We start from the raw sequence: 24,208 nt of genomic DNA on the forward strand, positions 1-24,208 counted from the left end.
CTAGTGCTAAATCTTCAATGACAATATTCCCAGAAATCAAATTGTCATATCCATTTTTGAATCCTTTATTGTTGTCTCCAAAAGTCACCAATAGGCCAACCATCTCCTCAAATTGTGATAACGGGGCTTTATCACCTGTCATATGCCCGGAACATCCATTGTCAATGATCCATATGACCTTACTCTTCTTTTCTTGCACACAATGAGAATTAAGTGTGTTTAGCTACCCAAGCAGTGTTGGGTACTTTCTTCTTTTTCACAGAAGTTGCAGAAGTAGAGTTGAGATTTCAAAAAGAACATCATTCATTATTTGATTAGCATTATCCTTTTTGACTATAGATCCAAGATTTACTTCCTTAAGATCTTTTCTCAATATATGACAGTTTGTCATAACCTTCATATTGTAAGGAATGCAATCAATCTTTTTACAGAATGAATAGGGATCTTCAGCCAATGCCTCATTGTATTTGCATGCTCCTACTTTTGGCTCACTAATAGCCTTTATACAAAGGTGAGTTAGGTAATTTGTTGAGCCACACTTTTGACATTGCTTACTTGGAGCATCTGCAATATAGGCATAGTTGTTGCTCTTGTTTACACCTAATTTTCCAATTCTGTTCTTTTTCTTTTTCCCAGCATTCTCAGTTTTGACTTCCTTGGTTGGTATCTTTGCAGTTTGGTTTACTATGAGCTTCTTTTCATTTTCAGCCAGTAGGAGTGGTTTCTGCATTGTTCTTCTCATTATCTTTATCTGCAATTTCTTGCTTGATGACCAACTTAACTTCACTGAAATCAACCTCACAAGCTTTAAACATAGGTGCATTAACTTTCTTTAGCATCACAGGAACATCATGGTTCACTACTTCTTTCCCTTTATAGCTTCACCTTTCTTGTGAGAATTCAATGCCTCATAGTCCAAACCAATAGCTATGTTAGCACATGATTTATTTTTCTCATGATATTGTCCAACCAACTGAGATATATTCTTATACGACTTCAGCTTCAAATCATTCTTCTCCAATTTTTCTCTCAACACTGGCTCCACTTCACTAGCACACTTAAGTTTGTTCTTAAGATATTTATTTTCTTGCTTGACTGTCTCAAGACCAACAAGCTGCAGTTCCAATTCCTGTTTTTCTATCTTAAGCTTCTCATTAATTTTTGATAGCCTACTCACTTCCTCAGTAGTTGCCATCATTCTTGTGTGGATATGAAACATCTCTACACTCATCTTTTCAACCGTTTCTTTATATTGACTTGCATTTAAATCAATTATAGTTAGAGTTGGTCCCTCTGATTTAGATACAAATGATTCTTATTTCTCTAGAGTCATGAGAGCATAATTCCCAAATTCTTCATTTTCATCATCTTCATATGTATCATCCCAACTCTTGCCTTCTACAATGTAAGCCTTTCCCTGTTGCTTTCTCAAAGAGCTTCATACTTTGCTTCCAATTCCAAGTAAGCTTTATCTTTCTTCACCTTCTTTGGCTTTCTACAATAAGTAGCAAGGTGACCTAACTCATCATAATTATAACACCTTACCTTTGATATGTCAACAGTTCCTGTTCTGTAGCCAACTTTGCTAGCTGAGTTGAACTGTGTTTTTCCTTTCCAATTGTTGTTGTTGTAGGATGTCTGACCCTTGCTCTTGAAAAACTTTGGCTTCTTAACCCTTATGTTGGAGATTTTTCTTGCAATATAAGCCATTGACTGGTCCATCTCATCCAGTTCATCAAGGGTGTAGAATTCATCCTCTTTTATTTCCAGTATGACTTGCTTCTGTGGCTCCTTATTCTTTGGCTCAACAGTTTGAACAACTGGAGGTTGAGCTTCTAGTTCATCATCATATGACTTAAAGTCTTTGGAAACTAAGGCACTGGTTCCATCAACAACATGTCATTGACCAACTCTCATTGTAACATTTCCAGCTCATAAATCTACAAGATTCCATACAAGACTTCCAGTGTCATTCTGCTTAAATCTCTTTCTTCTCTAATAGTAGAAATTTTCTGTTCCAAATGGTCAAGAAGAGTGAACAAGAATTTCAGATTGACCTCTTCAGCTTCATAGTATTTGTCATGAAGCTGCAAGTCATTTATCAGCTTATTAAACATCTCAAAAACATCAGTTATACTTTTCTTAGGTTTAGCCATAAAACCCTCATATTTTGACACCAAAATCCTTCTTTGGTTAGATCTAACTTCTTCTATTTCCTCAAATAGTATTTCAATTTTCTCCCAAATCTGTTTAGCAGGATCACAGTTGATAATGTTGTTGTACATTATATTGTCAAGAGATTCAATTAATATGAGTTGAAAACTGCTATCTAGTGCAACATTTTCCTTTTCAGGCTCTGTGTAGGTTAAGGGATCTTTGGGTGCATAATGTGCTGGTATGACCATGTCTCCATCTGTGGCTTATGAAACCCTTTTCATAGGAATGAAAGGTCCATTTTTGAGAATCTGAATGTAGATGGGGTTGGCCATCTTTATAAACAACATAATTTTATTTTTCCAAAGTGTGTAGTTGATCTTGTCAAAGATAGGTATCTTGATATTGCTTAATTTCTGAGCACTCATTCTTCCAAGATCTTTATATGTTTTTTTTCATATTTTGCTCTGATACCACTTTTTAGATATTGAATGCAAAGAAATGTAACACATGAGGGTGAATGTGTTTTTTAAATTTTACTTAGCTTTTAGAACAATTTGGATTATTGGTGGACAAAGCATCTAAGATATGTAGAGATATTATGTTTAACAGAATCACACAAAACACAATATTTTAAAAACTCACTTAATTGCATTAATTAAGTTTGTCTTGCTACAAAACTGTGTTCTTAGGAAAATAAGGACTCAACTTCTATCTTGAGAGAATACAAGGTTTTCTAACTCTGTTTGTTACATATAAACTAAGGACCTGTGCATGCTTTATAGATTAGCGACACGAGTTTACAAAACTTACACTAAAATGTACTAAACCAATTTCTAAAGCAACCTTGTCTATTTCCTTTTCTGCTACTAGCATATATGTGCAGAATCTTGCATATCTGTGACTATTCTTTGTCCAGTGAATCTTGGTCATTGATCTTGTATTCTTCAAACTACTTTTGTAGACTTTTCAATTCAATGAATAAATTGTTTGTTCACTGATAATCTTGAATTTGTCTGTATTCTAAATTTGAGATAGTATATCGAGATCCACTTTTGTTCTGTAGAAAAGTGACATATCGATAAGTATAATGACTTATCGATATCTCGAGTTCTCGATATGTGTAAATAACTTACCGAGGTCTCTAGTTCTCGACATGTTGAACAACTTGTCGACATCTCTATTTCTCGATATAAGCTTTTGACTTGTCGACATTTTTGAGTTCTTTACATGCAGAAACGACTTGTCGATATCTTTGAGATCTCCACATACACATTTTGCCTTGTCGATATCTCTGAGATCTCTATATAAGGTATTGACTTGCCCACATCTCCAGTTCTCTACATTTCATTTGACTTGTCGATATCTGAGATCTCTACATGCAGAAATGACTTGTCGATATCTCTTGGGACTTCTTTACAAGTCATTTTGGACTTCTTGACTGACTTTTTGTTTGTCGATATCTTGACTTAGAACATTTTTCATAGAACAACATTATTCAATTCCAATCTTTTGCATCTTTTCTATGAGACATGATCATGACTTGATCTTTTTCCAGAATTTATTTCTTAGCTTAAAACTGTTCATAAAAAAATCCCCCTATATAACAAATAAAATAGATTATGTTAATTCAACTATTATAAATAAATTTAATAAATTTTCTCCTGCCCCTTAAAATATTTGTTCTGCAGAGCTATAATTTTTGTACACGAAATATTTTTAAAAAGCCATAACAAAGATGTTTATTCTCCTTTATTTTCTTTTGTTACGGTCCAACATACAACTCTAGAACACAGTTAGTGAGTCTTTCCTTGTCCGTAAACCCAAGAGCCAAGATTCTCGGTTCTCCTCTGCATCTGCATCACAAATATACATACACATTTCTATCTCTATTAACTTCATAATGTACATATAGCTTTCACTACCATACTCATTGTTCTCTCTCTCTCTCTCAACACTCCATAAATATCTCTCCTCTCCCAAACACACATTTTACTAAACTCCCCATTCATCTTTTTCCTCCTCTGCTACTGTTTGTTTATATGCACACAAACAGTGCATTGTCAAGTGAAGAAAACACTAGTAGTATAATGTGAATGTTGTTAAAGTCTGAAATGGATCCTCCTATAATTAATGAAACTTGTTTCTCTGCTGCAAATCCTTCTTCTTACAGCTTAGCTGAGATTTGGTCTTTTCCTATCAATGTCAATGAAGCTGGGAGCACTGTTGGAGGCTTAGGCCTTCGAATCAGTGGCTTCGGTGATTCCACTAATCATGATCTTGAAGAGTCTACTGTTACGGATCACAGCGCTACTCGCGGCCCTCGTAGTAACAACCTAACTGATGATAATTATGAGGTGAGTTAATCTTCTAAAACATTTCGTTTCTTCGTCAACAAATTTACCAGTTTTTTTTTTTTAATTTATCAGAAAAAATTAACAGTTTTTAATTTATCTTTTGCTGTGTATGTCAATTTTTAAAAATTAGGATTAAGTAGATATTAAGCTTGCTTGAGGTTGAACAAGGTTAAGTAGGCCCGTAATTTTATACTAGAAAACGTTGTTAACTCTTTAAAATTATGTAAGGTCAACCTCCGGCTCCACTAAGTAACTGTTACAACGATTTCTAGTATAAATTTACAAAATTGGAACTTAAATTGCATACTTCAATTACAAGTATATCCCAGTAATTTTATGCTATTTAAACTCGTTTTGTTTTTAAGCTCCTTATTATCAGGTTCAGACTCTTTAGCCATTATATTCATCATAGTTTTGCGAAAGTTTCTTGTTATGTAAATGATTTATTGCCAGAATGTTTCGAATGGTAAGCGGCAAAAAGTGTTGGGATCTAATGAGGAGCAGGTCTCCAAGGTTGAAGTTGAAGCAAGTTCGGGTTCTGGTAACAAGTCTACTGAGCAGGTCAAGGACTACATCCATGTGAGAGCAAGAAGGGGCCAAGCTACTGATAGCCATAGTTTAGCTGAGAGAGTAACTATCCGCTTGTTCATTGGTTGTTATCAGGTTTGGCATTTTTCTTTTTCTGTTTCTAGTTGCTGATTAAGCCTGTTTAATTGTTAGGCAAGGAGGGAGAAGATAAGTGAGAGGATGAAGATTCTACAAGATATAGTGCCCGGATGTAACAAGGTTTGTGCCTTGACTCTCTACTGCTCCCTGCTTCTATAAGCTTGCTTTAAAATCAATTTACCATTCATTGTACTTAATATATATACTGTCATTTGAGAAGGTTATTGGAAAGGCACTTGTTCTTGATGAGATTATCAATTACATTCAGTCGCTTCAACGTCAGGTTGAGGTAATAGCTTATTCTGGAATTCTTCGTGCCTATCCCCAATGCTATTGTCAATTTATAGGCTCCATAATATCTGAATGTGTTTCTTTTCAAAATGGATTTTCTAGTTCTTGTCGATGAAGCTTGAAGCAGTCACTTCAAGGATGGAACCAACTATGGAAGGAATTTCTTCAAAAAATGTAAGTTTTATATTGATAAGTTAATTTTATTTTTGTCTTAATTTTATGTTGTTTCTGATTTGTATTGGATTTTTGATATATGAGTTTTTGTTATGTAACTTGTTTAATTCCTTACCAAGTCAACAATAATCGAATTAGCAAAAAAAAGGTTGACAAAAACTTAGGACGGAATAAACTAGGTGAACGCATTTCCATAGATATTTTGAAGAAAAAAATGCTTGTATGTGGTAGTAATTTTCAATTACAGAAGATCTTCTTTTTTTGTTAACGTCGAACTTATAGGAAATTAACCATGATATCAGGGGTGGAAGATATTAGGCAAAAATCAGTATTCAACTTGGAGAAAGAAAAATCAAGAAAAAGGTAAAAGTAGGAGTATAATTACTACCAAACTCAAAGTTACACAAAAAAAAAGTGAAATTTTTTCATACTTAATAGCTGGTTAAACTTGAAGAACAAGTTCGAGGACTAGACCACCACAAAACCCTGTGAGCATCCAGGCTAGTTAATGCAGGTTATAGTGCTTGTAGGACAAAACAGAAAAAGATAGAAAACGAAGCCTGTTTGTCTGCCTTTTTATGTAGCATCTCTGACAGTGAGATGATTAAACATACATTGCTTGGTGGGAGCATTATGATAATTAAATTTTACATCTGTTTTCCCTGTAAACTTTAAACAATTATGGTTAAGAGGTTTTTAATGTTTTTTAAATATGTTATTATACATGTAGAAAAATTTATAGTAGTAGTCAAGTCTAGTTCCAGAATTTTAAGTTCTTGGAGTAGAACCATATGTCAGCTGTGAACTGAGGTTTCTACAAAAAAATGTCAAAAGTTTAACTGTGATCAGTGATTTCTTTTGAAAAAAGTACTATGAAAAAATTTGTGGTGCATCCTGAGGATGAGACAAGCAGAAACTGCTAAAGTAATGGTCCACACTTTTATCACATGGCACCCTTTCTGCTTTTCTATAGTTTTGGGCATCTGCTGACATGTACTGCCCTCTAGTCCTTTCAAATTTTACTCTTTCTGGTCTTGCCTTTTGGTACACTTTGCCTGGTATGAGCTTTACTTTGATTAGTTTCATTGACATCAATGATAACTGTTGTAGAATAGTTGTGATCCATAATGTGACTATACTCCTCATCATATTGTTAGTTTACTATAATCTTCGGCCTCACTTCATTCATGGACTGTGGCTCTTTTTCATTTGTTGTTGATGTATTTAAACAATTGGAAGTTGCTTAATAAGTCAATTAATTAAGTAGTTTCGCTTTGCAAGACAATGAGTGTATTATAGTGTTGTTTGCACCCTGTTTACTGATGTCAAACCTGGGAGTAGGAAAGATCATCATGGATTATTGTGTTAGTCTCTCAAGTTCTGTCGTAAAATAATTTGAAGCAATAAAAAACTGCACTTTAAATTAAGTTCTAAAAGCACCGATATTTTGATTCCCAGTATTCCAATTGTTTCAAATTGGATATTTTGATTCCCAGTATTCCAATTATTTCCTGCCTTCCAGGAAATATTCAACATGGCTACAGATGTTTTCCGTGCATACGATTGTATTAATGGATCACAGCTTCTGTAAACTGAGAATACATCTGATCTTTGAATTGGACTTTAATACTCTGTCACCCTATTTTTATCTTTTAAGTGTCCCAGTGTTAATTGATAACAATGAAGCATTGTGTCAAGTATTTCTGCAGTTTTCCTAATGTAGTTTCTGATAAGATGATATTTCAGCTTGGATTGCCTACATATGATGCTACTGGGATAATGTTCGAGTCACAACCACAAAGAGAATATGCTCAAGGATCGGAATCTGACTGGCTACATATGCAGGTTGGCAACAGCTTCAATAGAGTGGCATGATACCCTTTGCCCTGATGAATTGTTATATTGTCCATATCATGTATCATTAGTTTACTTGTTTAATGCAAAAATGTATTTCTTAGATACTCTTGCAAATATATTAATAAACGTCATATGTGTAATCAGAATATGAAATGTACTGTAAGAAACTGCAGTTAAGTTGGCACATCTCTCGTTAAGCTTGTAAACTCGTAGTGCTTCAGAGTACTGGAATGCAGTGAACTGAGTATTGTACGTGTATTAAAAATGTTGCTATGAGATATACTCTGCTGCATATTTCACTGTTTTTAAGTATAACCCTTTCATAGTATTAGTATGTATTATCTACCATCCAACTATCCAAGTGAGGGGTAAGAACAAAAACTTTCTAATGCAAGAACAGTACATACATATAAGAGTTTGCTTCTACTTTCGCTCCTTCACAAGCTCCACTAACTAATGGATTACAAACACATGAAAGCAATACAACCGGAACTAGTGAACAGAGGCTTTGCATGAATGTCTTATCAGAAAAATAAACGAGTGAGACCATGAGAGGATTCCAAACATGACAGAAAGTCATGGTAGATTCTATAGCGTGAACTGTGACCATATATACAACATGGTAAGGTATAGCCCTACTGAACTTGGGCATTGTTAAGGGTAAGATGCGTAAACTGACCCTCCACCACCATGTCACAATCTCCATCCTTCCAGAATCCAGATCTGTTGTCCCAACTCCATCCAGATCTGTCAAATGCCAGTCCTGCAAAGGGAAAGAAAAAAAATTGCAAACAAAAACAGTTTAACTTTTAAGTTGATCAACTGTGAACTAAGTGCAAAGGCAGTATACCAGGCAATATGAACCTTCAACAGGGTCAGTTGCCATTACAACTGCAAGAACAGACGGATATACCTGGATTGCCCATCAAGAAAAAACATATTAGAATCCATATACTTTAATAGTAATAAAACAATTTGTAGAAATTGTTCTGATGAGGAATGTCATGTAACCAACAAATCCTAAACTGCACAATGCAGAAATGTACACACAAACTTTTACAACATTATTTACAAGGGCTAGCTGCAATTTTTGTGCCTATATAAGCAACTAAGTTTTGAGATATATGAGTGGATGTTGCGCTGTGTTCAAGTCGAAATTAGAAATTAATCACACAGTAAAACGACTGATAATCAAACAATTTCTTCAGAATAAACAACAGTAGATTATTTTGAAAACAAAGTAACAATAACTCACAAATTGGTGGGATAAAAGTTTAGCAAAGACAATTTTATATTACAACACCAAGGCGAGGTTTTTTTTTTCTTTCTAAAACCGGACTGTAGTAAGAAGTTTGAATTACACTGAAAATTCTTACCATCTCTGCGTGCATTCCCATCAGCACTACTGGATTTGGTTCTAAAATGTTCATCGTGTTTGCAGTTAAATCGTTGACACTTGAGATCTTAAGCATTGTCACGTGTCTACCCCTATCCGCAACTCTTGAACATTTTCATCTGGAAAAGCAATGAACCATTACTCATCCAAATAAAATCAACAACACTGAAAATGCATTCACGGAAAGGAGGAGAGGTCTGGGAACATTAGCTGTAGATCACATTCGAAAATAAAAGGTACAGCAGAAATAAATTTTAGCTGAAAAGTCCATAACTTTTGTTGATTAAACGAAATCATTTTCTTATCTCAATTAATTTTAATAAATTAGTATAAAGGTTTTCGAAATCTGCTAAAAATATGATATATGGGGTATATACTAGATTATAAGCTAAACGGTAATCCAATTATTCGAGTTATCTGCAATAGTTTATATCCATCTGATATAGAAAATTGTAACAAAGATTAAAGACTACTAAATGGATATAGTGGAATTAACTGATAGTCCAGTGCATTCGAACCTGAAACTTTACATTCTAATATAGTGTAGGCCTGTAGAAATTTTCATCAGTATCAAATTCGGATTCAAATTCATGGTAACCTTCGCCCCCTTCAACTTCATACTCTTCAAGGTCTTCCTTCTCCAAAGGACCATATTTTTCTCTATATGTCTCAAGATCAACCTCTAGAACCTTAACCTGATCCTGCATAACTTTCAAGGCTTCTTGGTCATACTCCGCTTGCTCATTTATCATTCTTTGATAGTGCAAAGCCTCCATTTGCATAGCAGCCTTCTCTGCCTGCAGCCTCGTGATCATGGCCATTGCATTGTTTGCTGCCTCTGCAGATGCACTCCTTTCTTCTTCCAGTTCCATGTACAAATCAACAAGGGATTTTCCCTCGGCTCCATTTGCAGCATTCTTGTCATTAGTCTCTGCAAGGAGTTCTTTTTCTAGTTGTAATTTTCTGGCTTGTCTGTTCGCGAATCTGGGACTGGATAAGTTTGCAAATCTAGGACTGCTTGATGTTGGACCTGACTCTGATAGTGAAATCTTAAAGAACCTGTTTTCTTTGATGAAACTAGAGGTTTGCTCACTTGGATCCTCAGAGTCTGGTAGTAATGGCATCACTGTATCTTTCACATCTTCGTTAGCTTCTACACATCAAGAAAACAAGGGAAAATATTTCTTAAAATGCAGCAACTGAAAAATATACCACGCAAAACATGACCCTGTCTTGGGGAGGGGGGGGGGGCGATAGACCTTTGCCATCACAGGCTATCTCAAAATCATGTATATCTAAATCATAGTGTTGAGGGCTTACTTTCTTTATTTGCACCAATTTTGTATTCATCTTGTTGAAGATCAGACTCAGACTGGAGTCTAATGTTACGAATACGAGGCAATTCATCACTGCTTACTTCCTCGTCTGTCAACTCAGAAGTTGGTGCACGGGGAAAAGAAATAGAAGCATTTGCAAGAGCAGTGGCCCTCGATGGATGCTTATCAGATTTCTTTAAGTTTCTCGTCAAAGGCTCCCCGCAACAAGAACAACAATTATTAACACTACCCTTTTTAGGTGTCATGTAATCACTACCTTTCAAGATCTTATGATCTTCCTCAACAAAGGCATCAATATCCTTGTGCAATATAAAATTGTGAGTATCTATATCAGAATCTCTTTCTGTCGCAAAAGAAAGAAGGCAACTGTCGCACATGGTTTTGATGTCTGTAAGTTTGCCGTGCACTTGACAATAAGCAAGGGATGAAATATCCCTCTTGTGAGCTTCACATACAGATTTATTGTAGTAAAAATCATGATTTCTATGTACAAAAATATGATCAATCCTGGTACATAGCCAGCACGGGGGGCTTAGGTTAAAAAACCTGGCAAATTCGCTACATAGAAATGCAAATAAACCTATAATGTACAACCACAAAATAAGCACACATTCCAGGAAGGAGTAAATCAAGAAGTCTGAGATTTTTCTTAAAATCTGCTCTTCTCGTGGTGACGACATTATGTATATAGAAGGGCAAGCACGCAAATGCTAAGCAAAACTCGAAAACCAGACGAACAATAAATACTTTTATTACAACAGATACAAAAAGGGTGATCAGATAATAAGTCAGATCATGCGAGCCCCCAAGAACATGATCTACCTATATGATCACTCTTTCTATATCTATGTAAATTATCTGTTCTTTTGTAATGCAAAATATTTTCAGAATCTAGGTAGGATAATAAAAAGTTTAAGAACCTAGATTGAACATAGATTTTGTTTTTCTGGTAAGTAACATAGATTTTGTTTCGAATTAGAGGTTCTATGCTGCAATACACCTAAATTACAGGTCCACCACAAACTCACTTTGGAACCATATTGTTTTTAATGTATGATTCTTGAAACAAGTCATGACTACTATACTTTGGGGTCGCTATCATTTTCGATAACACAAACAGGCACAATTTTAACAGTTACACAAGGATGACAAATGTATGCCTTGAATACCTACAAGCATGCCTTGGATATCCATTGTTCAGCTTCGCGAAAAACTTCTCCTAATGAGGCATAAAAGATGAAGGGTTTGATTTGCATTCGAGTAATTGCTTCAAAACCACTCTCAGTCATAATAAATGTTATTTAGATAAGCGTTGTTAATGTTAATTAACCAATCGCTTTAAACCTTAAGCTGGTAGAAGAAGACCCGAACAGTTATAATGTAACTTTAGTCCTTTAGCAAAAAATGTGTATCTTTAATCGAAAAAGTGAACATAAGTTGCTAATTGTCTTATATATACGAGGTGGAGAAAATCATCAATTTTAGAGGTAAAATGCGTGAACTTCCAAGTAGAGTTTGTTCTTGTACATCAAGTGTATACAATATCTGTAATGCAATCTGATTCACCAGTTAGATTATAAGGTTAATCATATATATCCAACTGAAAAATTAAAAGAAGCGATTCTAAGTTTCACACCGAGACCGAATGTTTTATTTAATATATTACATCTTCAGAAGACAAATACTACACGATAAATGGATGCCAACATAACAGAGAAGGTATTGTAATTGTAGATACCAAGTATTACAGCTACTAGTTGCTGTCTTCTTCGGAGTTTTCGAAAGTAAATGGCATCGATGACACTTACCATTAGCCTGAAGAAACAAGAACATCATCCAATATCTTAATTGATCAGTTTATCAGCTACAAAAATCCAAACAGATCCATGATTGTCCTCCTGATCACTTACATGTACTATTAACTTTGTCGCAACTCTTACTGAAGATCTTTACAAGAATCGGTTCAGGCAAGGATATAGTCTTCTTCTCATTCTTATGTTTTACTGCAAGTTCTTTAGAAACCAACTTTTTAAATCAATTGTACCTAGATATCTAGGTTCAGGAATTGTAGGAACTCAGCGCTAGAATGTCTGGAAGAAGGGCTTTGTCGTCAGCACCTCCATCACAAGATCTAATATTGAAGGTCATAGCACTCACAATTGCTAGTACTCTACTTGTTGCAAGTGTCATCTTCTATTTTGTTTACAGATACGCCATGGCACGAGAACGCCGGAAGAGTATAAACGGGTCAAGTTTTCTTAAGGGAGTCTCAGTAGATTACAAGGTCTCTCAGAAAAGCAGAGCTCTAAAAAGTTTGGACAGCAGTGATGATGGCAATGGTGTACTTTTCTTGCAGAAACTTGAAGGTGGACAACTAGACTCTTTTTCTTCAATTTCCTTCAACCCATCATTATCAGAAGAGATTAAAAGGTCTAATAGTAGACATGGAACAAAACTATTTCGACAAACCAAGGAAACTCAATCTGTTCATAAAACATCAAACTTTAAGAACTCTAAACAATCCCCGAGTTTTCCCTCTCAACCTATGCCTTGCAATGTGATCTTGGTAAAGCAATCCGCACCCCCTCCACCTCCACCGCCACCACCACCGCCTGTTCTTCCAAAGAAATTTCCAGTGCCACCGATACCAAAGCTACCGTCAAGAAAAAAGCCTCCAGCGCCACCGCTTCCACGGCTACGTCAAGATCGTTCATCACTGAGACTTCTTACAGACCAAGTGGGAAAAACGAACAGCACTAGAACAGAAGGTTTAAAAGGGAAAAGTTCGAAAGGAAACGTTGAAGTCCAGATGAAGATGAAGCCACTACACTGGGATAAGGTCACTGCTAATGTTGATCATTCAGTTGTTTGGAATGAGATCAATGCAGGATCATTAAGGTAACAAGTGGTTTTTTTGTTTTTGATCAATAAATTTGTCATCTCTTGCCTTTTTCTTCACATCGATTCAATGATGATGTTATACTATATTATGTGCTTCTCAGATTTGATGACAAACTTATTGAAGCCTTGTTTGGATACAATGCGTCTACGCCAAAACCTTCAGAAACTAAAAACATGTCATCAGCTTCGGCCACATGCGGCTCGACCAGACCTGCTCAAATTTTTATTCTTGATCCTCGGAGGTCTCAGAACACCGCAATTATACTGAAATCTCTTGCAAGTTCTTGCAAAGAAATCCAAGATGCCATCTTAGAGGGCCAAGGACTAGATAATGATACCTTAGAGAAGCTAACAAAAATTTCTCCAACAGAAGATGAAACAGAAAAAATCCTCCAGTTCAATGGAAATCATAGTAGCCTTTCCTATGCAGAATCATTCCTCTACCAGTTGTTGAAATGTATTCCTTCGGCTTTTACACGCATCAATGCAATGCTCTTCAGATCAAACTATGATCTGGAAATCTTGCATCTCAAGGAGGCATTACAAACCCTAGAATATGGATGCAAGGAACTAAGAGCTCGAGGCATTTTTTTGAAACTTCTTGAAGCCATTCTCAGAGCTGGTAATCACATGAATGCTGGCACCGTTAGAGGGAATGCAAAAGGCTTCAACCTTACTGCTTTACAAAAGATTTCCTATGTAAAAAGTACTGATGGGAAGATTACTCTACTTGAATTTGTAGTGGAACAAATTGCTCTAGCTGAGGGTAAACGTTGTGCTGACAACAGAAACCATGATAGTGAAAGCAGCAACACACAGTATATAAGACACTATGGTCAGGATCCAGGCAGCCACACTGACACCGAGCACAGTGAGAAAGAAATCCTTAAGCTGGGACTATCAATTTTAGGTAGCTTAAGGACAGAGTATTCTAATGTCAAGAAAGCTGCAACTATACACTATGACTCCCTTGGGAATCAGTGCTCAAATCTTACATTTTGTGTTAGTGAGACTAAGCAGCTTATGAACCAATGTGGCAATGATGAAAGAAGCGATTATGTGAAGGAAATGAAGGGCTTTATAGAGGGATGCGAAGACGAGCTTCGGATAGTAAGAGAGGAGCAAACAAGGGTTATGCAACTTGTGAAGAGAACTACTGAATTTTACCAGACAGGAGCTTGTAATGACAAAGAGGGTAACCCACTTCAAATATTTATATTTGTGAGGGACTTTCTAGACATGGTTGACCAGGCTTGCACTGACATTGCAAGAAAACATAAGAGTGTGAAGACTGTACAATCATCTCCCGGAATGCCTTCACCTTCAATAACGGCTCCAGTAATGTTCCAGAAATTGCAATCATATCCTACAACAGATAAGTTAGACTTGAATTCGTTTAGCAACTCGGAGGATGATTTCTGAAATATATGCTTCCCTGTCTATTAAAATCTGAATATGAAAATCTATACAACATTTCTAGATTTTTCAATATATCTATACATGTCTGCAGTCTGTAAAGAGGAACTCAAGTTCTCTTCAAAGCATTCATGAAAGTGCATTATTATTATTTATCATATTCAATCGTATTTGCTTAAAACACATAACTTACCAAGTCTTATCAGTTATCACAAACCTGATTCAGCTAGCATACAAATCTGTAAGAACATTATAATAAAATCACATGCTGACATCAAGGTTTTATAAAGGAAAGTAAAACTGGCTCAACTGGCAAACAGGCAAAGCCAATTACTAATTCTCAGGCATTCAACCAATCTGGCAAAACCATTAAGAAGTTTTAACTGCTATCTGTACTTCAGCATAACTGACAAGATCATAAAGAAAAAACTCAATCCACATATGTAAAGAACTCCCCTCCCCTCTCGTAACAAAGTGATGTGAGCATGGCAGATTTGGGGATTAGGAGAAGTATATTGAAGAGGTGGAAAACAGAGTCAGTTATAACTACCCGAGCAATTGTCATAATCGGAAGGTTAATAGAAAACCACACAGAAGACAGATTTTGACACTAAATTTAGTAAAAATACAAGTACGCTTTTATATACAAGACTCTGCAGTAGCTGCCACGAGCCACGATATTCAGAAATCAGATACAAACTTTTGAAAGATCATATGCATCTAGTAAAGAATTTTCAGTGCGAAACTTTCGCAAACAAAACTATTTTTTCTACACAACAAAGATCAGAAAAAATATTTAAATACCGAACACGTGTCAATCCGACAGATGAAAAAAAATCATATGTATGCCTCATTGTATTCAATTCTATACCACCTTGTCTATTCATATAATAACAGGTTCTCAACATTAACATGTAAACTTATGATATATGTATTATACCCAGAAAGGGGCCAACTCAGTTTCCAAATTTTACCAATTACACCCTTATAAACACATATACTGCTTAAAACAGTTCCTAGCATTAAACGAAAACTCAACATGCATATTCAATGGAGACAACAATTTCCTAGGGCCTTGTAATCATGCTAAAAGAACGAGCCAGGCGAAATGGGGAACTGCCTTCAACAAAATTTCCATTTCCTTGACTTGTGACACCATCATGTTCATACTGCTTCCTGCATCCTGGGCATCGACCATCTTCTTCAAGAATCCTCTTGTGACAGAAAAGGCAAAGTCGAAACCCACAGTAACAAGGGAGAAAACTTGAATCAGTGAAATCAAGATCCTCACAGCATATAGGACATGATGACTGGGTAGATATACCATTGCCACAAGCCCATGCCAAGCTTCCAGAACCACCATGCCTATCCAGCTTGATAGGGAAACTATGCTGTTTGAATAAAGTAGGAAGGCACTGAGGACGAAATGCATCATCAGGTCTCCACGCCTTTCTGTTTTCTTCCTTGGGCATGGAAATATCAACACCCAACGGATGAGAATTCGGTAATTCAGTTGGACAAATCAATTTCTCTACGTTTTCATGCTCCAGAGGCGATTCTTGACAAGGTTTATTCTGCTCCTGCTGTTGCTTAGCATCAGTAGCAGCCATTGCATCAGCAAGATCTTCCCAATCATCTACACATCCATCATCATCTTCTTCACTCATATTCCCTGAAATTGACCTACCACTGCTACTGCTGCTCCGGCTGCTACCACCACTCCCAGTGAAACTAGTCCCCGAACAATTACTCCCCACAACACTGCGACTGTGACTAACAAGACTGTGCAATGACGAATCCGAGTCACTGTAATGCTGCACCGATCCATCATTCTCACCATCATTCATCTCCAATATCTTAATTGCAGGATCCCTCTCATTATGTCCACGAGTTGGGGATCTACTGACCCCTCCACCCGCATCAACTTGATCCTTTCTTTCCTGGTTATTCACTACACAAATCCCAATAAACAGATGATCAACTCACAATCCAGTACAACCTAATTCTTGTTAATTTCTGACATATAAACATCAAATACATTCTAATCAAAATCACCCTCAAAACTCAAAAAGCACAGACTTTTACAATCTTACATCCGTAAAAGCACAAAACTTTACCCTTATAAACAAGATATTGATTGTCTCTAACAACTTAATTGTACAAAACTACATCACTAGCAAACATACATACAAATACATACGTACAAATCATTCATCTCTCTCTCCCCACAAACACACAAAGAGAGAGAGGGGGGAGAGAGAGAGAGAGAGAGAGACCTTGTGAAAGCCACTGGTGACGACGAGCATCAAGTTTGCACTGCTTCAATTTAGCAGACTTATTCGCCTGCAATTCAAATCGAATTGAATCAATCAATACACCTATTGATTGATTGTATTAAGAATCAAAACTAAAAAATGTTAGTAAAGAACAGACCTTCTTTTTCTTGGCCAAGTTCTTGGAGTTGGTGATTGAATCAAAAGCCATTGAAATGTCAAAGATCCGACCCAAACAAAACCCTAATTCAATTGAATTGAACCCCAACGAAATATGTAGCGGATAGATGAAATGGGGAAGATTAGATAGAAGTGAAACGGTGTAGCTTCGCCCGCCCCTAATTTGATTTTAAGACAACTCCACAAGATTGATGATGATAAATAGATACAACAAAATAAATAGATTTTTATCACACCCTTTCTTCACCCCCACACTATTTTTACTCCCTGTTAATATTCATTTTTTTTTTCATTTTTCAAATATTTATTCCACGGTGTTCATTTTCCATTTCGTCGTAAATTTAATAAAAATCATATAAAAGTAAATAATTAAGTCCAACCCATAATTCAGAATCGAGAATCGAATCAATTCCCTATTCCATGGTCTTATTCGGTTTAGTCTTGACATTTAATTAGTCCGTTTTTATTTTGATTTTTAAAAATTCATTCATATCGGTTCAATTCGAAAAAAGAAGAATATGTATCAAATTAATCTGAATTAAAGAGACAGAAATAAAATTGATTCAATTCTTTAAAAAAATATTTCGATTCCGTAGATATAGTATGAATAAATACTTAATTTTTTGTAGTGTATACATTTTACATATATTTAAAGATTATATTCATAATTTTTTAGTTTGTAATTGTATTTTACACTTTTAGAATTATCTATATCATATTACCTTCTTTTTTTTGAAGAAATCTATATCACTTTAGCTTGATGATGTTTTAAATCTACATTTTTTTTATCCTTTTTAATAAAAAAATATATTTTTTATTTGTTTGGTAAAACTGAACCGAACCCAATTACATTAGTTTGATTCAATTTGGTTCATAATTTGGTTATGCGGTTTAAGATAATTAATATATCAATTGTTTGGTCATTTTGTTTCTGCCTGACCTAAAACCTAAAGTCTTTTATATAATTAAAAATAACTAAGTCCGTATTTAAATAAATTTCATCAATAACATTATTTTAAATTCTAAAATTACACGTTGGTAATAAATTTTAATATCCAATGTGCAACTCTTAATAAAAAGACTTTCAACATTTTAGTTTTAACAATATGATACAAAGATTAGCAAAACATTCGTCACTTATTTGAATTTCTTTTATAAGATTTCAAGAGGAAGAAAAAGGATTTTTAAAGATTTTTTTAGGATTCTAAAAATTTAATACATTTAATTTGATTTTTTTTATTAAACTTTGATAATATTTAATTTAGATAATATTTATTAATAACTACTCTGTAAATTATATGGAAATTTTTATGATCTTCCTTAAGGAAACTTATCGAATGATATTATTATTATGTAAATGCAAATGCATAAACTGTGTCTTTGAGGAAAGTTTTTTAATGAGACACCCGCTTGATCATTCTTTTTCATTTTATTTGTTGAGATCATTTAAAAACAATAAGAGAAAAATACTAGAAATTATTTTTTAACGGGAAAATATTCATTTTGATAAATCAAAATGCAAAATAGAAATAATCATATATAGTTTGTTAGACAAAAAATAAATAATAAAACTTACAGTTCCCTGCTAAAAACTGACCACGAGCTTTAAGTAACTTTTGATAGAAAACAAACAGGCCTTACAATCATGTCCGGTCTAACTTCTGCTTTGTATATTAAAAGATTATTAGTACCAGGAATGATTTAAGAAATTTGCAACCAAAACTTTCACAGTTATGACTTATGATGACTCCCTGTTGCTCTAACTTTCAGTGACCATAGTATGCACAATGACACAATCTACTAACACATATAGCTAAACTGCCAACACATATAGCTATAAAATTCAGGCAGAATACTAACAAAGATTTAAACGCCGATTCTAACAGCATATCCCACTGCCAAAGCCACAAGAACTGACAGAGCAACTCCAAGGAGAAAAGCAGGTTTCATTTTCAATGTTGTGAAGCTTCCTTTAATAGTAGCACTGTTAGCTGCTGCACGTTTGGAAGCCGCACTGTTAGACGCTGCACTTTGGGAAGTTTCTCTACGTGAAGGCAGGAACTCGAAAAATTCTTCAAGTAAGTCCTGCCTGTCTGAAAGAAGCTCAGACATCTACAGAACACGAAATGGACAAAACATATCAATAATGCAGGAGGCGAGGACTTATAGTTTGGACATGATTATATGAATATCCAGATCCCTATGCAACACAATCACAATATTTTGATTTTAAATACCAAGATATTGAGGCCGAAAAGGAAATAGGGATAGTTGCTCCATATTTCTAACTTGTACCAAATTCTTCATGTTCCTTAACCGTTTAACTTTTATTGTAATTTTAAAATTTCAGAGTTTATTTTATATATGTTTCTGATAAATACACAGGAAGTAGAGAGTGATATATAGCATCAAAAACCTGTTCACTCAACCCCTGTAAACTCATTCCAGCTTCCTGATATCCAGTTAAAAGTTGCAGAAAGGAGACGTAGCGCTCACTCTCTTGAGAGAATGCGGCCTGCAGTCATCACATTAATGAACTATGTGAAAAGATTAGAAATTTACTACCCAAGTCTTTATTAGTATTAGTAGTAAAATTCACCTTGACTTTGTTAACAAAACTGATAGGCTTTTCCCAATTTGTATCAGACCTCCTTGTGAGTGGGAGGGTGATTCTAAATTCTTCTGGCAAGAACTGGTTGAACCCTTCAATTAGTTCCTGGTGCTCGGAAAATAATAGCTTAATCCTGGATATAACTACTGGTACGCTAATCCTGCAAGATAAAATATGATATCCGGATGAAATCTCATACAAATCAAAATTGCAGAATAAGGAGATGATGTATATCAGTACAAACTTATGGAGATGTCATAGAGGTCAAACTCTAAACATGGGATTAAGCATTAACTACAAGTGGCAATTTAGGACTAGGAAAAGGTAATTGCAATTTTAATTTTTACATCCTACAGCAATCAACTTTACATGCAATAATAACATGTATACTTTTTGTGTAACAATGGCATGCATAACATGTTCAAAAGCAATATGTACTGAAATGTGTTATGTCAGGATTCTGCCTATTAGTTCTGCTTGCTATCAGAAATAAATGCGTAACTAATAATAGTATAAAGAGTCCGCAGTAATCTAATAAGTCAATGAATATTAGAAGAGGTTAGTTAGTGAAAGTTAGTTGACTATGCTTAAAAAAACATATCAGAGTTCATTCGTAATTTCAGAATGTTGAATTTGAATGCTCTTTCTGAAAGCTATTCTCATTTTGCCACCAGCCTATTGTAATTTCAGCTTTAATCTCTCTCACTATCTCTACTTTTCTACTGATTATAATTATTAGCCATTTCTCAAAATTAAAGTCTGAGAACCCCTGCTCTCGTTTACACCTATTTTTAGGAGTTGACACTTGACAAGAATAATTGTTGAACTCTTAAAATTTATTGATTCAGTCTTCTTAACACTCAATCGGCAATGCCTGAAAGTTAACAGCAAGTTACACTCAGAATAATACAAACACTTTGATAGGACTGATGATCAGATTTCAAATCTTTAGGTTGCAAGAGAAGATAGAATTCTCGTCTAAAAAAATATAAGGGCTCATGAATTCCAGAAATTGGGGAGTAAATTCCTATGGCTACAAGGAACTAGAAGGTTCAAATTATGGTGGTGACATCATCTCTTCATCAGCTAGGTATCTTTACGAATCCTGGACAGCAAACAAGACTTGAGAATATTAAGCTAGAATTTAGAAGAAATCGTGAATTGAAGATGCTCAGTCCGGGTCAGAGCTTAAAACATTTAAATTTAAGCTTAAAAACTGAAATAAATTATTCTGTTCAATGGCAGCATGAGGAGGAAAAATCCAGTACATCAGACACATAAAACATTGCACGACATAACCAAGATTATAAACTGTCCACATCAAATTACTTTCCTCTACCGTCAAAAAATAAAGGCTTGTCAGAAATAGGTTCACAGTAACCCTAACATACACAGTTGATACAGAATGATGCAAACAGTACTCGTAAAACAATTTTGCTAAGAACATAAGGGGTACTTACTGCGGAAATGTAAGTAAGACTTATGTGTACCAATGGTTGGAAAAACTCTGCAGAGCCCAAGCTTTTATTCAGGATCTTATAATTAAATAAAATAAAAAATTAATGAACCATTAAGGGGGTGTTTGGGATTGTTGACGGGAATCTGATTTGAGAACGAAAAGTGTGACAATGGGGGTTAACAGGAACGCGAATGAAATTTTATCAAAGGGGTAAGGACTAAGGAGGGAATGATTTACCCATCTAGTGGAACGGAGTTCCAATTCCCAGCCACCAAATTACTAAACCAAACACTAACACATAAAAATTGAGGTTCCGACACACATTAACCGGACTCATTAACCACGAACCAATTCACCCCCTACAATTCTACAAAATTCAGCATGTTGAACCTTCATTTAACCAATGCAACAATGGTCCTTGTTGTTTTCCATTTTAAACAGAAGATACATAAAAAAAACCCTTCAAGAAATCATTACATAAAATAAAATTCTTACGAAATCAAAGAAAACCCCAACAACAGAAGGCCGCAAGAAAAGAATTGAAAGACAATGAGGAGGGAAAAAAGACCTGGCGGCTCGAAAAGCCTTAAGCAGAGCAAGAAAGTGCAAGTAATCCTCAGAATTCTCTCCAAAAGTATTTTTAACAGATAGCACATACTGCAGTGCTTCAATTGGTCTAGAGTCCTGTTCTTGATATGTTATTTCTGATTCAATTCTGTACATGATCACAAATTTCATTTTACTTACGCGATCTTACAATCAAGAAAGTGAATATTAGGAAATGCTGTAAAATTGTACAGAAATTAATAAAAAAAGAGTGGAATGAATAGAAGAGTGAAGAAGAGGAGGCTCACGAATCGTCAGAGAATTGGGGTTGGTCTTGGAGATGAGCATCCATTGTATGGTATTGTATTGCAACAGCAATGAAGACTCAATACGAATATGAAGCAGTCCTAGTCTTATATAAGGTGGTGCAACACAAATGTAGTCAATAAGGGTTTCACCCTTCAACGATCGTAAGGGTTTCACCCTTCAACGATCGTTGGGTGCAGTTAGAGGTGGCCAGTTGTGCGGGTTTGAACCCGCACAACCGGGACCGACTCGTTTTAAAACCGGTATTTATTCGGCCCGATTCGGCTCGCTAAAAACCCGCACAATTCGTGTGATGTAACGAACCGATTACGAGTTCTGTATCAAAAACCCGGGACCGAGCCCGCACGGACCGCAGGACCGCACAGCCCGCATGGACCGCACGGCCCGTGATTCGTTTCACCAAATACAAATTGCAATGTACTAGGCTAATTAAAGGCAATGCCTACATGTACATATAAAAATATAAAATATAATAATTAGTAGCACAGCTTACACTAGTACACTACACTCCTGTCTCCTGACTAAAAATATAATAATATTTATAATATATAAGTAATTTGCAGAATAACGAGAGGGGCACACGTACAAACCGCACAACCCGGAGCCTGGTTAACCGCACGAGCCCGCGGTCACGAGTTCACGAGTTATTCGCCTGAGCGGTCACGAGTTCTGTTTTTTCGATTCGAGCCCGGCCCGAGCCCGGTTCGTTTGCTAATGAGCCGGTTCAGTGTTATGTTTTCGTAAGTCGAACCCGTGTGCGGCCCGGCCCGGCACGCACGGACCGCACAAGTGGCCAGGTCTAGGTGCAGTGGACGTTTGTGTACTCACCTAAACTTGCCTAAAATCGAATTTAAATTTAAATAAATATAGATTCAAAGTAAATGAAAAATAATTTTTTTTAGGTATTTTCTTTTACAAAATTAACTAAATGTATGCATTTCAATCATATCTAAATATAATAGTTTTTAATAAAAAATATTTTAAAATCATGTAATATATATATATAGAGAGAGGAGTGTTACAGAAATCGGTAATCGGGGAAGATCGGTCACATGATCTTATAAGGATTATCAGGAATTAATCAGAAGGATCGGGGATTAATCGGAATAATTAATCGCAGTAAAAATTGAATATACTTTATTAACTTTAATATAAAAATTATTTATACACATAAAATCAGTCATATTACTAAATATATTGGACATGTCTCTAAATTCGTACACCATGTCTTTGAATCAGTCATATTACTCATGACCCTTTAATAATTCTTAAACAACCAACAAAGCAAAAGCTAGTGCCTAGTAGACTAATGAGACGCATGTTTCATCTCATTTTTAATGCTCCATTCCATCTGCTTTTCTACTAAACTCTCGATCCCCATGTTGGTTTCATCCGCCTTCGTCCACAATATCAACCTTTCTCCTTCCAACCATTGCGGCCAATTCATCATTCGAGCTCATCTTCTGAAATCAGTAATGTTAGGTCACACACACTGTAGAGGGGGTGAATACAGTGTATAACACAATCAAATTGAATTCTAATAACACAAGTAACAGAAAACAGATTTTATTCAAAGCAATAAATTTTGTTACATTATGGAACTGTCCTCTCTCAGTGATGAACAAATATCACGAGAGCTGCTAGGGTTACAATGAATAATCTTCTCGATAATGATAACACTTATAGTATAAACTCTATGTCAGTATTTATATACTACACAATTACAAGATAATCGCTAATTGATATGGAATATAATTCTGCTTCCTAAAATATATCAATCAGATATCTTTTCTTCCAAGTATTCTATTCTTCATAGAATTCCTTCTTCATGCATATCTCTTCTTACGTTTGTCTTGATCTTCTTTTCCTTTCAATCAGCCGCCTTCCTTATCTGAACGTTTCCTTTAAGTCCTGATATTATCTTCTGATAAATATCTCCTGAACCTTAAGTACTGATGACTTAAGTTCTGACTTCAGTATAAGTGCTGATTTCAGTTAAGTACTGATTTGTCCTGTTTAAGTAAGATCCGAAAACTAAACATAAATCATATTAGACATGACATTATCAAATATATCTAAGAATCTCCCCCAACTTGTAAATTAGCATAATATACAAGTTAACAGATATTTGATGATGTCAAAAACATTAAGTACAAATGCATGAGAATTTGACTAGATAACTACAACTTACAGTCCTTAAAGCATTACCAACTTTAACTTTTGATAACAACTTCAGTCTGTATTCATATCAGAATTTGAGCAG

At 35.3% G+C, this 24,208-nt stretch overlaps 5 protein-coding genes across 9 annotated transcripts; 2 read left to right on the forward strand and 3 right to left on the reverse strand.

Moving 5' to 3' along the window:
* The first annotated feature begins 3,942 nt into the window (after positions 1–3,942).
* Positions 3,943–7,808, forward strand: LOC141686835 (transcription factor bHLH79-like). Of its 3 annotated transcripts, XM_074491922.1 has the most exons (7): positions 3,943–4,511; positions 4,965–5,141; positions 5,232–5,297; positions 5,398–5,466; positions 5,571–5,642; positions 5,945–6,005; positions 7,389–7,808. In XM_074491922.1, the coding sequence occupies exons 1-7, from the start codon at positions 4,251–4,253 to the stop codon at positions 7,406–7,408; spliced, it is 726 nt and encodes a 241-aa protein (XP_074348023.1). In that variant the 5' UTR covers positions 3,943–4,250; the 3' UTR covers positions 7,409–7,808. The 3 variants fall into 3 exon arrangements, with proteins under 3 accessions (XP_074348023.1, XP_074348021.1, XP_074348022.1); XM_074491920.1 differs by lacking the exon at positions 5,945–6,005 and having other exon boundaries at positions 7,377–7,808; XM_074491921.1 differs by lacking the exon at positions 5,945–6,005 and having other exon boundaries at positions 3,949–4,511.
* Positions 7,809–7,868: 60 nt separating this feature from the next.
* LOC141686834 (putative myosin-binding protein 5) lies at positions 7,869–11,157 on the reverse strand. Of its 3 annotated transcripts, none has more exons than XM_074491918.1 (5): positions 10,216–11,157; positions 9,414–10,048; positions 8,876–9,014; positions 8,364–8,412; positions 7,869–8,262 (listed from the first exon to the last, which is right to left on the reverse strand). In XM_074491918.1, the coding sequence occupies exons 1-2, from the start codon at positions 10,910–10,912 to the stop codon at positions 9,429–9,431; spliced, it is 1,317 nt and encodes a 438-aa protein (XP_074348019.1). In that variant the 5' UTR covers positions 10,913–11,157; the 3' UTR covers positions 7,869–8,262; positions 8,364–8,412; positions 8,876–9,014; positions 9,414–9,428. The 3 variants fall into 3 exon arrangements, with proteins under 3 accessions (XP_074348019.1, XP_074348018.1, XP_074348020.1); XM_074491917.1 differs by having other exon boundaries at positions 8,350–8,412; XM_074491919.1 differs by lacking the exon at positions 8,364–8,412.
* A 1,161-nt stretch (positions 11,158–12,318) lies between these two features.
* LOC141685186 (formin-like protein 8) lies at positions 12,319–14,634 on the forward strand. The gene is made up of 2 exons (XM_074490303.1): positions 12,319–13,130; positions 13,235–14,634. Exons 1-2 carry the CDS (start codon positions 12,319–12,321, stop codon positions 14,553–14,555), a joined length of 2,133 nt encoding a protein of 710 aa, XP_074346404.1. The 3' UTR covers positions 14,556–14,634.
* Positions 14,635–15,435: 801 nt separating this feature from the next.
* LOC141684673 (uncharacterized) lies at positions 15,436–17,209 on the reverse strand. The gene is made up of 3 exons (XM_074489753.1): positions 16,983–17,209; positions 16,826–16,892; positions 15,436–16,500 (listed from the first exon to the last, which is right to left on the reverse strand). The coding sequence occupies exons 1-3, from the start codon at positions 17,031–17,033 to the stop codon at positions 15,617–15,619; spliced, it is 1,002 nt and encodes a 333-aa protein (XP_074345854.1). The 5' UTR covers positions 17,034–17,209; the 3' UTR covers positions 15,436–15,616.
* Positions 17,210–18,575: 1,366 nt separating this feature from the next.
* On the reverse strand, positions 18,576–22,141 carry LOC141686720 (paired amphipathic helix protein Sin3-like 4). Its single transcript, XM_074491768.1, has 5 exons — positions 21,927–22,141; positions 21,641–21,787; positions 19,602–19,773; positions 19,419–19,517; positions 18,576–19,114 (listed from the first exon to the last, which is right to left on the reverse strand). The coding sequence occupies exons 1-5, from the start codon at positions 21,968–21,970 to the stop codon at positions 18,869–18,871; spliced, it is 708 nt and encodes a 235-aa protein (XP_074347869.1). The 5' UTR covers positions 21,971–22,141; the 3' UTR covers positions 18,576–18,868.
* Between the last annotated feature and the right edge of the window lie 2,067 nt (positions 22,142–24,208).

This window comes from Apium graveolens, chromosome 9 (assembly GCF_009905375.1).
Source record: "Apium graveolens cultivar Ventura chromosome 9, ASM990537v1, whole genome shotgun sequence".
Lineage (NCBI taxonomy): Eukaryota > Viridiplantae > Streptophyta > Magnoliopsida > Apiales > Apiaceae > Apium > Apium graveolens.

Excerpts from the sequence above, each read along its gene's own strand:
- LOC141686720 (XM_074491768.1), bottom strand. The coding sequence starts at position 21,970 with ATGGATGCTCATCTCCAAGACCAACCCCAATTCTCTGACGATTC. Across the intron at positions 21,788-21,926 it reads CCCCAATTCTCTGACGATTC|AATTGAATCAGAAATAACAT; the intron begins GTGAGCCTCCTC and ends GATCATGTACAG. Across the intron at positions 19,774-21,640 it reads AAGGCTTTTCGAGCCGCCAG|GATTAGCGTACCAGTAGTTA; the intron begins GTCTTTTTTCCC and ends TTTATCTTGCAG.
- LOC141685186 (XM_074490303.1), top strand. The coding sequence starts at position 12,319 with ATGTCTGGAAGAAGGGCTTTGTCGTCAGCACCTCCATCACAAGATCTA. Across the intron at positions 13,131-13,234 it reads ATCAATGCAGGATCATTAAG|ATTTGATGACAAACTTATTG; the intron begins GTAACAAGTGGT and ends TGTGCTTCTCAG.
- LOC141686834 (XM_074491919.1), bottom strand. The coding sequence starts at position 10,912 with ATGTCGTCACCACGAGAAGAGCAGATTTTAAGAAAAATCTCAGACTTC. Across the intron at positions 10,049-10,215 it reads AATTGGTGCAAATAAAGAAA|AAGCTAACGAAGATGTGAAA; the intron begins GTAAGCCCTCAA and ends CTTGATGTGTAG.
- LOC141686835 (XM_074491920.1), top strand. The coding sequence starts at position 4,251 with ATGTTGTTAAAGTCTGAAATGGATCCTCCTATAATTAATGAAACTTGT. Across the intron at positions 4,512-4,964 it reads TAACTGATGATAATTATGAG|AATGTTTCGAATGGTAAGCG; the intron begins GTGAGTTAATCT and ends ATTTATTGCCAG. Across the intron at positions 5,467-5,570 it reads CGCTTCAACGTCAGGTTGAG|TTCTTGTCGATGAAGCTTGA; the intron begins GTAATAGCTTAT and ends TGGATTTTCTAG.
- LOC141684673 (XM_074489753.1), bottom strand. The coding sequence starts at position 17,033 with ATGGCTTTTGATTCAATCACCAACTCCAAGAACTTGGCCAAGAAAAAG. Across the intron at positions 16,893-16,982 it reads ACTTGGCCAAGAAAAAGAAG|GCGAATAAGTCTGCTAAATT; the intron begins GTCTGTTCTTTA and ends TTTGAATTGCAG. Across the intron at positions 16,501-16,825 it reads TCACCAGTGGCTTTCACAAG|TGAATAACCAGGAAAGAAAG; the intron begins GTCTCTCTCTCT and ends GGATTTGTGTAG.